At 49.8% G+C, this 18261-nt stretch overlaps 2 protein-coding genes across 3 annotated transcripts in view; both read right to left on the bottom strand.

The window, feature by feature from the left end:
- Window positions 1-2342: 2342 nt before the first annotated feature.
- CATSPER3 (cation channel sperm associated 3) lies at window positions 2343-13880 on the bottom strand. The gene is made up of 7 exons (XM_054842245.1): window positions 13771-13880; window positions 9058-9211; window positions 8081-8321; window positions 4810-4991; window positions 4305-4427; window positions 3508-3630; window positions 2343-2486 (listed from the first exon to the last, which is right to left on the bottom strand). The coding sequence occupies exons 1-7, from the start codon at window positions 13878-13880 to the stop codon at window positions 2343-2345; spliced, it is 1077 nt and encodes a 358-aa protein (XP_054698220.1).
- PCBD2 (pterin-4 alpha-carbinolamine dehydratase 2) overlaps window positions 13237-18261 on the bottom strand; it is a 24467-nt gene continuing 19442 nt past the window's right edge. For both annotated transcript variants that reach the window (XM_054841346.1, XM_054841347.1), the window contains 2 exons: window positions 16393-16473; window positions 13237-14866 (listed from right to left, as the gene is read on the bottom strand). In XM_054841346.1, the coding sequence (XP_054697321.1) occupies window positions 14771-14866; window positions 16393-16473 (177 nt within the window). In that variant the 3' untranslated portion in view covers window positions 13237-14770. The remainder of the gene's footprint in view (window positions 14867-16392; window positions 16474-18261) is intronic.

Raw genomic sequence — 18261 nt, 5'->3', positions numbered from 1 at the left:
CAACACTTGGTGTTATACCAGCAGTGCCATCCAAGGCAAAACCTGCAGCAGCCTCATGTTTGGGTCGTCAGAGGCTCGAGCCTGCCCGCTCGCTGCCGAGCCAAGGAGCAGCCATGAACCCCCAGCATCCCCAACACGAGGCATCCACCTCTCTCCCCCTGTCAGCAGCGTAATCCAGAGCCAAATCCCAAACCCAGCACCCCTCAGGCACTTTCCTCCCTTTTGTCATCCCCAACACTCATTTCTCGGTTCCTGCTCTAGCGTGCTAACGGGGGACCGTGTCGGGGGTAAAGCGGAGCCGTGCCATGCAGCCCCGCTCTGCTAATCCCCGTTGCCTGCACGACCGGGAGTGGGGTCAGGGTGGCTCGTTCCTCGTCACCTCAGGCAGATCGGCCGCCGCTGTCACGGCCATCGTGTCCGGGCTTTGGGGCTGCACCTCCATGCCAGTACACCCCGTGCTGTGCGGAGGAACAGCTGCTGCTCCGCAGGTCTCCTCTTTCCTTCTCCGATTACCCAAAGCTGTGTGGGTGTGTTTGCATTAAAACTGCCAGATGAACCCAAGCGGGTTATTCCAAGATGCTAATCAGCATCAGAGCACAGAAACGAGCTGCTCCGTTCAGAGATATCATGATCCGTTTCCTTAGCGCGGGCTGGTTTGCTCTGACTCGGAGCAGCCCCTTTGCTATGCCGAGGCTGCTTGATCTTAGAAAGAGGGAGCTGGCAGGGAGAGCACCGGAGGCCTGGGCTCTAGTCCCAGCCTTGCCACAAGGTTTCCAGGAAAAGGACCCGGGCTGCGATCCTTTCCCAGCCCACGGTTTCTCCAGCTCTCAACGGTGACGTGCCTCCCTCCATCAGCAGCTGCCTGCAGCGCAGGGCCAGAACTGGCGGCTGCACTTCCACCCGGTCAGCAAGAAGAAAGGAGAGCAGATATTTTCTGAATTCTTTTTAACTGTAAATGTTTCTGGCTTATTTTAATGAAGGTTTGAAGAGGAGGTTGTAGGCAGAGCTCTGATAGCCACCAAGGATCATGTTCCCCCTAAAGAGCTTTTAACTTTTTGTCTTCTCGTGAATTTTTCTTTCATGACTTCCATGATCGAGAGGTATGCCTGTACATTCGTAATAGTGATGTTGCAACCTGCAGTGAGAGAAGAGCATGGCAGAAAGATCCCCAAATACCATGCAAAATAGGAAACGCCATGTCTAAGGCATAAGGAGAACTGCACCCCTCCGTTCACCCGCCAAGGCAGGGAGCAATGGAAAGATCCCAAGTATTTTGCATGACGTTCAGCCCCCTGGCTCTGCAGGTTTTCTTTAACATCCTTGTAAATATTTTTCTACCAAAAGATCAGAGGAGAATGGCAGAAGTGCAACCCAGGACGGGCTCTGCAACGTGTGCCAAGAGCACAGCAAAACATTTTCAGAAGCACTAGTCCTGATCAGTGCATTCAGAGTACGGGGGGAAAATAACACAGACACTCCTGATAGTAACCGCAGTCACCTGGGAAACTGGGCAAAAGGGAATTTTTGACATCCAGGGAATTTTTTCTGGACTCCAGGCCAGACCGCAGGTTTTTTAAACAATAGGTACCAAGCTGTGATCATAGGCTTTTATCACATTAAGGTTAACCTAAGACATGTAAAACTCAGCAGTCTCCATTTGGGGGATTTGTGGGAGGTTTTTCTGGTTACATGGTTTAGACTCACTGCCTGGGGTTAGTCGTTCCCTAAACAAGATCCAGGGAAGTCCATTGCTGAGGCAAAGCACGGGTCAGCCTGGACTACTGCCGTAAGGCGGCGGCAAGTCCTCCTCACCTCCCAAACTCAGGTGCAAACACATCCTCCAACCCCACCGCCCCCATAAATCCGGGATGCGCTCTCGCCTCTCTCCCAGGTGTGCTGGGAACACGGGAACCAGACCAGGAGGACGGAGCCTTGCTCGGGGCCGTGCACCCAGGGGACACCCAGGGCTCTGCGAACCCCAGGACATGCTGGGGTGCAACGAAGAACAGTGATGAAGGGTGAATTTTCCAGCAGGAAATCGAGCACATTTGTGATGGACACTGATCCCACACCGGCACTACGTGGTGCTGGGAAAAGGCATTAGTCCTGACAGGGACAAAACCAGTCCCATTTCTAGTACGTGCCACATGTTGGTACCTTCCCAGACTCTCAGCACTGCTCATGCTGAGACCAGTAGCATTTTCCTTAGGGAGAACAGCTTCCAAATGTCCACTTGTTCCAAGAAAATAATTCAGTACATCAAAAGGGCAGCTGTTTTTGTAACTTGGAGTCTCTCTTGCAGTCACCTGCTCCACTGTTACTGACCTGTTCAATGTGTCATCCTAGAGGTCCAGGAACGGCAAATACAGATCAATAAATGGGATGGTGAAGTAAAATCTCTCCATAATGATGATATCAGAGTGGCACAAAGTCTTTTTGATATCATCCAGCAGCTCACTGAAATCTTCACCTTGAGTGATTTTGTGCTGTGAAGAACAAGCCCAGGAAGAAAACGCTGTTAGCAAGCAGGAGGTGACACTTGGGACTGTCACCCTGCAGACCCCTACACGGCTTCACACTGGCTGCAGGCTGGAAATGGGGTAGTCTGTGACCCCCCCCACCCCAATGCACTTTTGGAGCAGCCAGACGTGCCAGGGGGTGCAGGAGCTCCTGGGTGCTGATGGGATGGGGATGCCTGTCCCAAGGGAGCTGCCCAGGGTCTCCTCAGCACCCACCCAGGCAGGTTCTGCAGCTCTGCAGGACCCCCCCACCCCTGCCCCTGGGGTGGGACCCAAACCACTCACCCAAATCAGTCACTCAGTCTAGTACTCGAACCAGTGATTTTCTGGCCCAAAGGCAAGAACACTCTCAACCAAGCCATCCTGAACTGATTATTTTTAAATTACATTTTCTAAAAGCAAGAATGAGCAGAAGAGTTGGGGGAAACAGTGAGTCAGGTCGCTCTAATCATTTACGTTTCAGTGACAGTTTTACTGCATTTATTTCAAGTCAGCTTTGCAAAGGCCCTTTATCAAGCAGTGCACAGCTCTCCTACAGATGCTGCAGCATGTGTTTCAAGCCCGCAGTAGCATTTTGGATCCGTCGCATCAATAGGCTGCAGGAGCGCGGGAAGGAGCACGACCTCCCTCGAGCACTCGCAGAAAGCGAGTCCAAGCCGTTTCTGGACAGGGCTCTTGGCTTGCCATGACCTAAAAGGATTTCTTTTTAAACTTCTCTTTGAAGTTAAACAAACTCGGACAAAAGACATCAAAACCAATTAAGAATTTTTCTCCACCTTTATAATACTTTAACCACTATGTGCCATCATAATACTTTTAGCTGCATATGTGATGAGCCTACCAAAAAGGCATCTGGGATCTACAGCCTGGATTATTATAAAAATGGGCAAGGAAAGAGAAGCAAATTTTTCCTCTGCTGAAAGCAGTTCATCCATGTCTTTCCCTGTTAAACAGCATCTGACATTTGCAGATAGTGCTATCCGCCCACCTGCTCGAGCGTGACTAGGTCGCTCACATTCTTCCCCTGTTTTTTCAGGATCTTCTGTTTCTTGGCCCAAACAGCAGCCGCCTTCACTGCTTTGCAGTCCTGTTCGTACTTCTGAGTCAAGTCCTGCCAATGCCAAACCGCAGGGTTGCGAGTGAGTCCCCAAGCACCGCTCACAGCTGGTGGGTCAAGACATCGGTCAAGAAGATTTGGGCTTCAAATCTGCCCTGTGCAGCAGCGAGAGGCGTTAAGCGGGACCACCGATAGCTGCTGGGGAGCTGATGCCTTTTACATAGGATTTGCCATATTCCCCCAGCCCACCCCGCTGATCCTGGCCCCAGCTCCATGCAGGGGTTCGTTGCGGAGGGGCCAGAGGCAGCTACAAGATCACAAGAGCAGCCCTGGGTTAAACGGAGGCAGAAACGGGTCGTGGCTGAGGGGACGTGGGTGCAAAGTGTGCACCCAGGGGACCTGGGGGCTGGCTGTGAGGGAGGAACGGGAGCTTGCGGCAGCTATGGAAAAATAGTCAAAGCAGGAGTGTAGAGAAGACCCAAAAAGGGGATCGTGGGGGGAGATACTCTTATTCTGCTCAGGGATTGGGGACTTCTGTATCCAAAATGTTTCTAGCTGCACCAGAAGCCAACTCCTGCAAGCTGCCAAGCACCAGCTTTCCAACCAGAGCCTGTTGGCTGGTAGCACGCACACTCACACCCACCCACACTCACACACAGCCACACATGCTCACACACGCATGCACACTCAATGCACAGAGCTCGCATGACCTGGGTTTTGGTAATTACAAGTGCAATCAACATATTGAAGAAGACGAAGTTGCCCAACAAGATGAACACAACTATGAACACGTGGCTGCTTGTAAACCCATAATGATCCATCTCGCACTGTAAGTCTGTCCAACCATCAACCTGCAAATGCATTTAAGCAGACCAGAGAGTTAGTTCCAAACCACAGCATAACTCACAAGCCGTATGAAATCTTCCTCTTCTTTTTCTTTCTTTTTTAACACTGAGCACAGTTCCTCTGTTCCTCAGAGGTCCAGGTTTAAATCAGCTAGTACAGATCTCCTTGCTAGCAGCTTCAGAGATTTTCCCCTCTGAATTTGCAATACTGGGTAGGGAAGTTTGTCTATCAATTAAAGCAAATTTTCCCAGGGATGTGCAATATGAGTTCACTGCCGAGCAGTTTATGCTCTCCCTAATAAAGTCACAGGTTAATCAAAGGGCTGCTTCAGCAGCACTCCAAAATCTGCAGTTTGTCATGTGGCTGAGACAGGCTGGAAAATGCTGCTGTACTTTCGGTTATTAAACTGAAGAGCATGAAGAGGGCAGCTTTCAAGCTGCCCCAGTTTCCGGTGTCTCCAGTTCTGGGATCTCCATACCATCCATGTCCCAAACCAGCAAACACAAACGTCAGCAGGAACAGCAGGGTGAGGGCATACATCACTGTCTGCACCATCTCGCCAAGAGTCTCTGTGAAAACCCGCAAAACGAAAAACAAATGTGTGCTCTGTGGGTGAGGGAGATGCTCAGCAGGGATGAAGGCTGGGAAGCGGGGCTGGGGATGCAGGAGGTGACAGCCTCCCTGGACCACCTCTGAACCAGCTCTGTTACGTGCATCCACAGGGCTGTACCAGGAATTAAGGAGAGGGAAGGGGCAACCACCACGATGCATGGGAGCATGACAACATCCAGAGGCTGTGGCTGTGCGTCAGTCTCTTGGAGTGGGAAATGGCCCTTGTAGGGCTCAGTGGTGAGTCAGTGCTGCACAGTGGCAGGACCAAGGGCTGCTTGGTCCCAGAATCATCACACCTGGCACACAGGGGCTTCTCACTGTCTTTTGAAATATGGACAGGTTACTAACCGAGTAATGGATTCCTGTTGATGAGGATACAGCTCTTCCCAAGCTTCTGCATTAATTAATTAGCTGAATAAAAATGAGCAGGGCTATTAACCCTCGTGCCTTGGGGTCTGAGCACAAACTGGAGGTAGAAGGATATCTTTGCTGCCCTCACTGTCCAGCTGCTCCTCCCCTGCTCTGCAGGATGGGTCAGGATGGGAGACAAGAGTCCGCAGTCACCTCTCATCCCTGCACGGCTGCTCAGTTTGGGAAAGCCCCGTGCAAAGCCTGGGGTCACCGGAAAGGGACACGATACTGCCCCTGTGACCATCTCACTTCTTATAAAGACCCACATATGACACCAACATATACAAAAGACGCTCCTGGGAGTTGATGGGAGTGCTGGTTTGGTGAACTGGGTTTATCGTTGGTAGTGACTTTTAGGCAAATGCAAATTTCTCCGTAAACTCCAAACCCAGAAGCCTACCTGTGGTCTCTTGCATCCATGCTACATCCCCCTGGAGAGCAGCGGCAGTCTTGCCTGCTCCAGATAATCATCTGAAACAAAATGTGCAGCTGCATAGTCTGCAGAACCATCTCAGAGAGTCCAACCTAAAAAGGCCCAAAATCCACCGAGTTTGGTACAAATTCCTGGAGGAACTGGCGGAGGGTTTTCCTGCCTCCCTGCACACGTAGGTCTCTCCTGCAGGCGCAGCCCAGGACTAGCAGGGGAACAAAAGCCATTCAACCCCAAAAATCAGGTGACATTTTTGCCAAGTTATGTCATGGCGTTGGGCAGGTTTGGGCTGTGGCACGTGGTCATAAAGAAAACCAGCCACCCAGCGCTGGGGGTGACAGGAGGGCCGTAAAACGCTCCCAGTAACTGCCGGCTGCCGAGAGCCTCCCGTGCAGGACCATCACCCCATTGCCAAGGCTTCTCCGGCTGCTTCAGGAACTGCTTATGAGCTTTTATTGAGAAGGAGCTTTGTGGTTTGCAGTCTGCACAGGTAGTAAACTACATCAGAATTAATCCCAAATATATTTTAAAAAAAGCAGAAAAGTCAAATTTTTTTAATTTTTTTTTTTTTTTTTTTTTTACAGAACAACCTGGCATTTTTAAAGTTTATTTTGAAATTGAAATAAGGATGAATGGGGCCTACACTAAAACAGGGATTGCAGCTAACAGAACGTCTCTGTATGGAATACAACAAGGAAATTATTTCCTCAAGGTGGAAATTTATTGCTCCAAGGTGGAAGGCAGAGTGTTTTAAAGAGGTTTTTAATTAATAAAGGGAAACGTGCCAAGAATGTGTTGCATGTTTGAGCTCTCTGCATTAAATACTGCTAACCTGTTGAGGGCTAATTTAGGCTTCAATTAATAAATTACAATACACACAGAAGCATAAACAGCCTCCTGCACCTTCAGCAAAATGCATTTAGACAGCCCTATCACATTTTAAAACAAATTTTAAGCAAAGAGATGTTGTCTCTTGGGATGCCAAGCAGCTCAGGGCACTTGTCCCTCCAGGTCAGGATGCAAAGGCAACCGAATGCCCCTGGAGCTGGAAGCAGCGGCGCGGCAGGGCCTTGCAGGATATTTATAGCATCCCTGGAACAGGAAGGGACTGTGAGAGCCTAAAAAATTTTCCTCTTTGGTATTTTTTCCCCTCGGTAATGCCGTTCTAGGCATTCTCACCCAAAGCCAGGATGCATTTTCCCAGTGGCCCCAGTCCCTTAGGCGTTAAGTCCCACCAACTTCCATCAAAACCTAGTGTTGCACGGCCCAGATTTTCAAAGGCATATAGGCTCTTAAAATTGCAGATTTGTGCCGAGTGGGATTTTTTTTCAAAGCACCTCAACATTTTAAGCGTCTCAGGGGGGAACGGTGCCAAATCTTATCCTACAGGTTTTCTTCCTTGTGGTCCCCAGACGAGGCATCTCCTGGCAGTGAGTTCCACAAGTGCCTAGCGTGAGGCTCAAACCAACAAACACATGCTTACTCTGATTTAAATGTCTCCCCATTTCGCCATGCATCAATTTGCTCTCTTATAATCAGCCAGACCAAACTGAAGCATCTGATCCCCCAAGCCTAAACCATTCATTATTTCATGCACTTCTACGTGTCCTCCCTTCTCCCAGCGACACAGAATAATTAACATATAAAAGTCTGGTGATAAGTGAAGTTTACGATCCAAACTAGAGGAACGAAGGCTCAGAAGTGAACATTATAAGAGCCCTGTGCCCATAAACATCCCACTTCTGGTGGGCTACCCAGCCAATTAATTACACGCAGAAATGCTGGCTGAGCATTCATTGCCCACATAAGCTCCTTGCTGAAAAACAAACCTCCAGAGTCGTCAAGAGAAAACTAAGTAGGAGATGGTGTGCTGGAGAGAAAAATACACACAGACCAAGAATAGGACGTGACCTATGTTTTATGGGGATTTTTTTTTTTTTTTTTAGTCTACTCTGCTATAGTAAAAAAGAAAAATCTCTTGTCTCCATGGGGGAAGGAGAAACAAGGGAAAAACCAATGGCCAAGCCATGGGCTTCTTAAAAAATCATGAATTATTAGTTTTTCACCTTTGCTCATGAGCTACCGCAAGCATCAGCCCCTCTCAGGCCAGGCAGCCCCCGACACCTGGGTACAGCAAAGCCTCCCCCCACCCCTGGGCTGGGGATCCCCCCTCTGCTGTGACTAAACCAGCGAGTCGTGCTTTACCCTCATCCCGCTGCTGTACTTGATGAGCTTGAGTACGCGAAGGGTCTGGAGATCTTTGGTTTGTCCCCTCCAGGTGGGTGCACGTGGTGGTGTCCACAGGCAAGACGTGCGGGAGGAAGGTGATGAGGAGGATGGTGGCATCCAAGATGTTGTAGCCGCTCTTCCAGTAGGTGATGGGAGCCACGTACACCTTCAGCAAAAGCTTGGTGGTGTAAACAGCGATGAAGAAGGCATCTGTGACCTGGAGAGAGGAGCAAGCAAGCCTGGGCAGCTGCCTGCAGCTGCCAGACCTCAAGCACTGAGCTGGCGCTTCCCCCGCTCTCATATTAAATGTCCCCAACAACGTCCCTCTGCCCACGGGGACCATTTCAAATGCCAGCCGAGCTCACCCCACTGCAGTCGTCATCACGGGTCAGTGCCCAGCACGGGAGGGTGCTGCCCACATCCCAGCGCTCCATGCACTCCATCAGCCCCTCGGAGCTCAGCACGCACCGCTCGCTTCCCCGCGCAGAGCCAGAGCTCTAGGAAACCTCCGACGCTCATGACTGGGTTTCTTGACATTAGCCAGGCCTGGCTATATATTACTGGGATATATAATTAAGGCTCAGAGGTTTGCGTACAGTAGCTGGCTTGTGTAAGACAAGGAAATCAAGGAGTGTGACCAAGAGGGATTTTTCAATGTGAAAATTGAGTATTAAAAGGGTGCTTAAAACTAGCAGTGCTAAAACCGCGAGGGGGGAAAGGGCCGCCACGGAAAGAACTGAACAATTGCGTTTTGAGAATGATAATTATCAAATAAGTGAAGGGATCTGAAGCTGAAACGCATTTCATCCAGGCCCTGGGCTGGTGCAGGCAATGGCACAGGGGACAACAGCGGGCTGGCAGCCACGTCGAGCGGCCGCGGGGGCCAGACCCCCCATCCCCTCCATCCGCCCCCTCCTGGCCATGGCACGTGGGAGCGTGCCACCACGCCTCGCCTCAAACAAGGTGCCCCAGCACAGCCGGCAGCGGTAGTTGGTCTCCACAGCCGAGGAGCTGACGTTGATGGAGACGATGCAGCTCACAAGCGCTGTGAATTTGCGGCTGCCCAGCAGCCTGTGCAGGGAGGCACGGAGCTTGGCGTCCTGTCTCCTGTCAGAAACAGCGGCAGAGCTGGAGGGAGCTCTTTCAGTTTGCTGTTTTTGTGGGTTTTCCCGTGACCCACTCCAGCAGCCAGACCCAGCTGGAGATCCTCCTCCTGCCCAAGTCCTCCCTCCACCGGGGCTGAAGGGGACCCGAACCCGCAGGTCCTGCAGCACGGCATCACCTGGGGGGTAGGGCCGCACCAAAAGGGCTTTGCTCCGCGTGTGCCTGAGCCGGCAGAAGGGAGCACGCCTTGCAACAGCCTCCAACAGACACTGGAAGCATCTAGTAAGAAAATTGGAGATGATTTGTCCATTCTGGGAAGGGTCGGAATGCTCCATGTGCCACTTCCCTGATGGCTCCATGAAATAGCCAGGTACTCCTTTGCTTCCCCAAGTGACCCTCGGCACGGGCGGCAGCGTGGAACTTGCTGTTTGATGTCACCAGCTTATGAGGACATCACACAGGCGAGTGCCGGGGCCAAGTCCTGGGTAAACAAAATTTCTGCATTAGCAGTATAACAAGCTCTTAATTTACTGGGTGTGCGTTGCTGAGGGGTTTAGGCGTAGACCCGCTCCTACCCGGGGCAGGAGATGAGCCGGGAGGATGCTGAGATGAGCCGGGAGGATGCTGAGATGAGCCGGGAGGATGCTGAGATGAGCCAGGAGGATGCTGCATGGGCACCGGGTCCTGTCCCTCCCAGCATCCCGGGGTGACGTCATCTCCGTGCTGAGGCGGGAGCAGCCGGCGGTGAAACACTGCCCGCCCCGCAGAGGAGCATCGCGCCATCGCATCACCCTGGCACTAGTGTCTAACAGAGAATAAAAATGCCGAGTGCTCTTACAACGAGGTGTGCGTTTGAGCTGTGGGGGGGGGGTAAAGCTCCTTCGTGCACCCACAACCGGTCTGGAAACGGTGCAGGAGCCCGAGCACAGACCTCTGCTCTTTCTGGGGACCCTTCCCAGGGCTCCAGCATCCCTGCAGCCTGCACGGGCTGGCCTGGCTCGAACCAGAGGACCGCTGGCAGCCGTGCCTGGACTCTTCCCAAAGTTTGTTTGCGAATGAGTTGTCAGCTCCTCACCAAAGGGTCCAGCTCTGCAACAAATCTTCAGTGCGAGCAGCACTTATGTAAACACAGCCTTTGATGTCAGCAGGATAACACATCCATGTTTGCTTCTTGCCCGGGTTCTTTAGGAGAAAGAGTATTAACAATTGCCAATTTATTTCAATTAGTCAGCATCTCTGTGCTCGCTAGTCTGGATGCTCCACGAGCACTTGTTCCAGGACACACACGTTTGGCTAATCCCGAGGTGCAGCTTTGAGTAAGCCATAAATATTTGTTTCTTGGAGCAAACAATTGTGAAAAACTGCAACTAGCTCATGCAGAAGAACTCATTAGCTTCAGTTAATTTGCAATCCTTTCGTCAACCTGAGGGTGCAAAGGCCAGAGGAGATACACGCACCTATTAGAAGCTGCAGAGAGCGTGAAGCTTTCAAAATTGCGTTTTGCATGATTGAAAAGCACTTGCGGATGAGGAAAAGGCAGAGTGGGACTGAGGACCTGGCAGGCTGCAAGGCTGAGCAGGAAGGTAGTGCTGGGGCAGGGGTCTGGGCAAACCCAGAAGTTGTGCTCATCACTGAAAACTGGGGAGGCTGCAAGCGTCCCTGCCCCAGGGCCAAGCCATCTGGGGGACATAAACCAACAGAAAACTCCAGTCCAACAGGATCTGCCCTCTGGTTTCGCTCTGCTGAACCCCCCAGGGCTCCAGGAGGGGCCGATGCTGAACCAGCAGCCACCGGCACAGCAGCAGACATGTCCCAGGGGATGCTGTGACCCCTCCAGCCCCATCCTGGAGCTGAGGACGTGTCACAGACAACGGGGAAGCATGTCAGTCTGTTCTTCCAGCCTTGAGCAGCAGCTGGGTGAGGACACATCTTCATTAGCCCTCTAACATCCAAACTGCCCCTGATGAGAGAGGTTCATTAACAGAAAACCCACCTCTTCTTCAGCCACTCCACCACCACGCCTCGGCCACCAGTCTGGGCAGCCAGGAGGAGGAGGAAGGGCAGGAGGAACCCTGGCGTGGTCGGACAGAGCCATAACTCACAGAGCAAGACAGAGAAGTTTGTTTTCCAACATGTTCCTGCAGAGCTGCCTGTGGGACCTCATCCCCAAAACCCTGGAGCACATCCGATGCCGCCACCGCCCCTTCCAACGTGATTTTTGCAGTTTACTGGACCTGAGCTCCCATTCTGGGGAAAGGAAAGGATTATTCGCTGGCTCTGTTTTCGAGACGGTCCTGTGAAGGTGTGATCTCCAGCCTTGCAGGACCCAAGCAGCGATCCCAACCACATAGCATGCTGCAGGCATCTTTCCTACTCTGCTCTCTCAGCCTCGAGTTTTCGCTTTTTAATTTCCTGTGACCACGGAGCACCATCGGAGGATCTCCCAGGGACGGCGTTTCCCACACGCCGTGGACTAGGTTGGTGTGGGGGGAGCGTACTGAGTTAAATCAATCTCGACACAGGGAAGTTACTGCAAGGAGAAGGCTCGTCTGCGATGGATTATCCAAACATTTCAAGCCACAATCAGCCTTAAAGCAAAAAAAACCCCAAACACTCCAGGGGAATATTTAACCTGGTGGCTGCTAGCCATGAGCTGAGCCTCACAGCAACAGGGAAACGTGATTAATTTGCCGGCACGGCATCATCCCACATCGGGGTGCGACCTTACAGGCGCACAGGGAGCAGGCACCAAACTGACCCTGAGGAGAAGCTGGCACAGGGGATGAAGCCGTATTTTGGGCAGCTGCTCGATCCGTAACGTCATGGACCAGCGCAGCTCCAGCGATGCCATCACCTGGAAAAGACCCAAACCCTGCGCTCTGGCTACTTTTGTTCAGAGCGGAGCTGACGATGCTCTTCACAAGAGAAGGCGCCTTAGGCTGTTTCCTGGCCCCAATCCAGCGCCTGTCATTAAATCCTTGCTGTATAAATTTCCTGTGAAGTTCCAGCTCGGTCAGGGAAACTGTGCATCCCCCCCCCCCCGTGCCCCTCAGCATCCTGCACTCCCTGCAGCAGCAGCAGCACACGTGCAGGTGGAGAAGAGCTGGGGAGATGCAGGAGCACGGAGCAGGGATACAGGAGCACGGAACTGGCTGGCGTGGATTTAGGGAACCACGTGAAGGGGGGGTGAGGGCTCCTCAGCATCGCGGGGCTCCCCTGCCCAGCTCTGCAGAGATCAGCCAGTTGAGGATGCTGCTGAGATGGGGCGGGAGGTGGGATTCAATGGGGGTTCACCGCAGATTCGGGATGCCTATCAGAAATGCTGAGAATCCTGTCCAAAAAGAAAAAAATAACCTCAAAATAAAAGGTGCTTTTATAAAGAAAGAAATCGCTGGTGCCTGCAAGGCAAAGCGAAGCCCAGGAGAGTGCCATTGCATCCCGACCCGGGCAGGGAGCGGCCAGCAGCAGCCGAACAAAACCAGGAGGGGCCGGAGGCAAAGGCAGCGCCGTGGTGCGAGCGGCACAGTGGCAGATCTCTTCGTGGCAGCAGCGGAGCCAGCATTGCACTCGTGAGCCCGCCTCTGAAGTCAGCACCCGCTGGAAAAGAAAGCAGAAGCCGTTTATTCGCTATTTTTATTTTATTACTATCAGTGTTGCACACCAACTCTCAGGAAAGGCACTCGCAGGCCTGTGGGATGCCCCAGAAGTTCACAAGAAATCATGGCTGAAGAAGCGCTGACCTAGAAACTATGAGTGTTTCAAAGCCATCCTCCTCTCTTCCGAGTGTTTTTGCCTCTTTGCCTGTCAGGGATCCTCAAACCACCACGGCTGCACAGCTCTATGCCATAGCTGGACAGTGCAGCTCTCCGAGCTACGTTAGTTGGTGGGGATTATTTTTTTCCTTGGAATATGTAAATAAATATCAATATTCTAAACCAAAGACCTCCCAGTAACTAGATATTATTTATCTTAAATTTATCTCAAAACTAAACAGCTTTGTCACATATGTACAATAATAAAGAAACAAATTACAAAGGAGGAATTTGATTTTATTGGTTTTATTCAAAGTGCACACATTATATATCAATTTCTAACAGCAGAGTTTTCACAGTCCATTACAGATGCTGTCAAAACTTTGGGTGAAGCTCATTTCACTTCCCCACCAGTAACAGGAGACATCACAGCCTGGTTGTTTGTTTTAGTTTTATTCATTCCTCATAACAGTGACCATTTTCAAACCATATCAGGGAAATCCGCCACTTCACTGGGGAAAGGCACTTGGAAGCAAAGAACATTTGAGCACGTAGTCCGAATTTTGGGTCTTTTTAGGTATTAACTTGATATCCCAAGTAGGGTTACTAACAATAAACCCCACATCTTGCTTCCCGTGACCAATTAGCACATGACAGCGCGCTTGCTAAGGATTAACAAAAAATACCTTTCTTATTTTATTGACTCGAATACTTGCACGGCAGCTAGTGGCATTTTGCATCCCGAATATCTGAGAGACCACACACCTCACATATACACCCAATGCAGATTTTGGCACTCGTGTATCTCACTTCTCAGTAGCCGGTGGCTGCGCCGCTGGTGTCATTCGACTAATGCGCTCAGGCATTTCGGAGGTGTCAATCTCCCGGGAGCTCCGCACCCAGAGCTGCTTGCAGGGCATGACGGCGCACGTTGGGGACGCTCGGCAGCGGGATTGCAGAGCGAGAGGCCCTTCTGCAAGCCTTAAGCAGGTTGAAATCTCCCTGCCGGCAGTGGAAATCTGTCTCGGTGAGGATCATAGGATAAAAACAAAGACTTTGAAACCACGGAAGAAATTATTTTAAAGCTCGTCAGTGGGATCTGCAGCTCTCGGAACAATGTTCGCAATGAGTAATTGTAGCCACACACAAAAAAAAAAAAAAAAAAAAAAAAAAAAGGGTGAGCATAGCTTCAGCCGAGCCCAGCTTAGCGAGAATCCTGCTAATGCCGCTTCCTTCACCGCCGGCAGCTCTGGCCAGCGCTGCGGGCACCCGGCCAAGCTACACCCCCCAACCCGGCAGGTACGGGAGCGTTACAACACAAATAATGCCTCAATCCTGCAAGGTGCTGAGCACCGATCCGGCCCAGCCAAGCATTTAAGCTCATGCTTCGTTTAATGATGTGAGTGCCGGAAGCTCACTGGGCTATTTCTGTATTTGCTGGACCAGATCTAAAGTTTTCAGCAACTGCAGGATCCAGCCCTGCATCTCAGATGGGGAACACCGACACGTGCAGGTGGGCTCCTGCTTTCATTCCAGCTTTAGTTTCTAGAAAAGGATTGTTCAAAACTTATTTGTTGCTGGTTTATATCTGCTACATCCTCACGCGGAGCCAGGGATGGCAAAGGACAAGCGCAGCATCCAGAGGGGTCTCTCAGCCCAAGGTCTTAAAGGCCAACAAAACTAAGCCACTCTTTTTACCAAAATATCTTGTCTCAGGGGTTTTGTGAAATCAGGGTTACAAGGAATGAGGGATACCCTTTCAAAATACAAAATATTGGTGGACACTGTATTAAAGCATTTTACATCTTGGTTACACTGAGGCAGCAGCTTTGTCAATAAACTGAGCCAGCTTCACATCTCTCTTGGTCAGTCCACCGCAGTCGTGGGAAATCAGAGTTATCTGAACCTGTCAAAAAGGAAAAGAAAGGGGTTACAAAGCCAGTTTGATCTCTGCCAAGTAGGCTGAGCAGCAATTCGTGAGGAACGCTGTGTGTCTCTCTAGCGAACTGGTTTTACGCGATGCTCCCGGCGGGCAGCGAGCTGGATGCTCACTGCTCACGTAAACCAGGAGACGTTGTAGGTGAGGAGGCTTAGCAGAGCCTGAAGTCTAACCGAAGCGAGCCCCTTCGCAGAATAAAACAGGCTTTGCATTCTTGGGATTCATCCAAGAAGAGGTGTCCGATTAAATAACTCGTTCTTTACATTTAAATTCCACGGATCGGTTTCACGAAGAACCCGGGCCAGTGACCGAGCTGCCAAGAGCCCAGTCAGGGGCTCACGTGTTTTGTTAAAAACCAGCACCCTGAAGGTGAAAAAATTGTTAAGCTTGTTGCAGATTAATTTAAAAAAGAAAAACAAACGGAGTGGTGCATTTTGCTATGACGCAGCTGCCTGCACGGGTTTGTTTAGACTAAGCCAGATGACAAGTTGGGCGTTACTTTGTCTCGCATTTGACTGAGATTTTGGGAAGACTGAAGAGGGAAAAAAAAATAAAAACCCCGAATATTCTGGAAAACCAAGAAAATAATGAAGAGTAGGTGATCAGGACTTTGTCCGGTGATCACTTAATGTCCCCTTAAACAGGGTGACCTAAAGGGCTGATGAGGAGGAGCCTGTGCTGGGATGGATGCCTCGCTTAGTGGGATGAGGTGGGGATGCTCTGCTCTGGGGGGTGGTGGTGGCTCCCAGCTCCATGCTGCTTGTCCACATGTCCTTTTAGTATAGTTTCAGTGGGATTGCCATATATTCACCAAACACTAAAACAAACAGCTTGATACAATGCAATGAGAAGCATTAGAAAATAAAAATAAAGGCAGAGCAATAATTTCCCCCTTCACACAGCACCTTTCATTCGAGGGTTGCAGTATACCTTGTAACCCTTGTAAATATGAGACCACCACCAGTTAGGTAATATTATAAACAAATTTTATAAGCTGCTATGTTGAGACATAGAAGCCTACAATTTTTAAAAAAATCAAACCTAAATTGAGACTGCCGGGTTCCCATTTAGGTACCTACACATCGACGGTTTGCTACCCTACGCCGCTGGGTTCTTGACTTGTTGCACTGAAAGGAATGAAAGTTGGTGAGTGTTCAGTAGTTTGAAAACAGTCATTTATTCAGGTTGGCCAAATAAGAGTTTAAAGGCTTCTATTTTATTTTTAGCTCTCAGCCAGAGAGGTGAAGTGAGAGGTCCAAACCATGCAGCCGGTAGCAAACAATTGCAAAGAGCTTGATTCCTGGGGCTGAATCGCCACCACAAATACCTCGATATGTCTTTAAAGTCTCAAATCCCTCTATAAAGACACAACCACTTTCCATTCCCCTACCTCTTCCTTGTATATAAGCTACAAAGGAAGGCAGAGAGAATGGGCCAGTGGTTCGTTCTCCTTAACTTGCCATGCCTGGAAGTAGGGCTGGTGAACACGTTACCTTGCTGTACACATTAAACCATTCCGGGTGGTGATTCATCTTCTCTGCTTGCAGAGCAACGCGCGTCATAAATCCGAAAGCCTAAGGAGAGAAAGAGCAAAGAGGAAAATATACTCCTCCACCTGCCAGGACTGGCGGTGGATCTGCAAGGTTCACTCCACAACCTCAAAAACTCCTAGAGATGCTCCAGATCGCTGCACCTTGGGTTTGCGTGTGTCAAAGGAGCATTTCACCTTCTCATGCCACCGCAGCATCTTCTGCGACTGCTGAAATCATCTACATCACTCTGCTCAATGTTACTGACTCCGGGACTCAAAGCCATTGCACGAGAGCAATGATTTTACCCTTTGGCATCCAACAGTGTTTTTAAACATCCATCCCAAACCCCTCATCCCTTACTGCATCTTAGAAACGTGCCATTTCTAATTGAGCATCATGCCACAGTATTCCTGTACTAGACAGATACCACTCCCAGAAACACATCCTTTCTCGTAACTATTTTGCTATTTATTTTACTGGGGGGAAAAGGCAGCAGGTGGGTTTGCCCCTCTGTTTTATGAGAAAATATTTTCCATTAAAATGAGTTAAAATAGGTTTCCCGATCCCCTGCCCCTATATTCTGCACGGCACACTCCCCCAGGACGCAGGTTTTATCACAGGCTCAAGAAGAAAATAATAGCAGGCCCTTGCCAAAATACTTAGGAGCAAATCACTGCATTATAAAGAAAATTAGAATGTCCATGTAAATCAAGAATGCAATTACGCAGCGGGGCCCGAAGGGCTTCGGTGCGTGAGCAGGACGCCTCTAAGTCAGCGAGCTTTGTTCATACCGAGCTCCATCCATCGGGGTTCGGGACCTGAATTAACATGCACAGCTAAAGTAACATCCACGTTATAGTCTGGTTCGTATTATAATACAAAAAGCTCAACAAAACCCTACCTGATTTAGGTAGGTTTTTAGTGCTAATTTATGGAAGAGAATGTATATAGCCCGCATTCCACCAAGCGATGGCTGTTTCAAACAAACATGTGGTCAATGAATAACATATAATGGTTGATAATAGTTTCAAGTCTTTTTTCCTCTCACAAATTACAAAAACCTTTAACTGAAAAAAAGAATCAGTGCCTGGATGAAGTATGACTTTGTTAGTCGCTTTGCCAGTCAAATGAATGCAAACGTTATAATCAGAGAAAATCATTCCAATGAGGTTTGTCATTTGGAAATCACCAAACTGTCAGCAATTAAAAAGCTTTTTTCTTTGACCCAAGAGCATTCCAAAATTCGGGAAAATCTAACTTCCCTTGAAGCTCTCGCTCGGTTTAGTTTTACTTGGAGCGAACAATTATGTTTAAAAATTTGCAAATGTTTCAGCAGCACGCTTTGAAGCAGAAAACTGCAAGTTCTGCATTAGATGTTAGCAACAATTTGGAAAACTCCTGCATTAACAGTTCTGAAAAATATTTGATTTAAATGTTTTTAGAGCGTCCACGGGCTTAATAGAATGCTACTTCCAACACAGCAATCCATACACAGAAATGTCCCAAAAAGTTTAAACCAGCGATGCATCTGCAACTAGATTGCCTTTGTACAAAAAAACCACCAACGGAAAAAACCCATTAAATTTATGAAAACCCTACCACGTTCGTGCACGCTCTACCAGCGTCTGTCTGTCCACCTGAGGAACTCACCCACCCACACGAGCAGGTTACACTACACAGGCACAAGTCGTTGATTGTGCGACAACAATCATCGCTCCAGCGGAAGGCAGAGCCAACTCCGCAAGCAAACGAGTCTACTAAATTAATCTGCTCTGCAGACCTTCGCGCTTCATGACAACGAATCCTCTCCCACCAGTGGGCCACCAAATC

Source organism: Grus americana, chromosome 14, assembly GCF_028858705.1.
Source record: "Grus americana isolate bGruAme1 chromosome 14, bGruAme1.mat, whole genome shotgun sequence".
NCBI classification, from domain to species: Eukaryota; Metazoa; Chordata; class Aves; order Gruiformes; family Gruidae; genus Grus; species Grus americana.
This window is presented reverse-complemented; position numbering and strand designations above follow the sequence as displayed.

What these genes read in the sequence shown, in the direction of transcription:
- CATSPER3 (XM_054842245.1), bottom strand. Translation starts at nt 13,880, where the DNA reads ATGCCCTGCAAGCAGCTCTGGGTGCGGAGCTCCCGGGAGATTGACACC. An exon ending in CAGCCACCGGCTACTGAGAA is followed by an intron (nt 9,212 to 13,770) that starts GTGAGATACACG and finishes TGTTTCTGACAG; the next exon opens with GAGACAGGACGCCAAGCTCC. An exon ending in GTTTAATAACCGAAAGTACA is followed by an intron (nt 4,428 to 4,809) that starts GCAGCATTTTCC and finishes ATGCATTTGCAG; the next exon opens with GTTGATGGTTGGACAGACTT.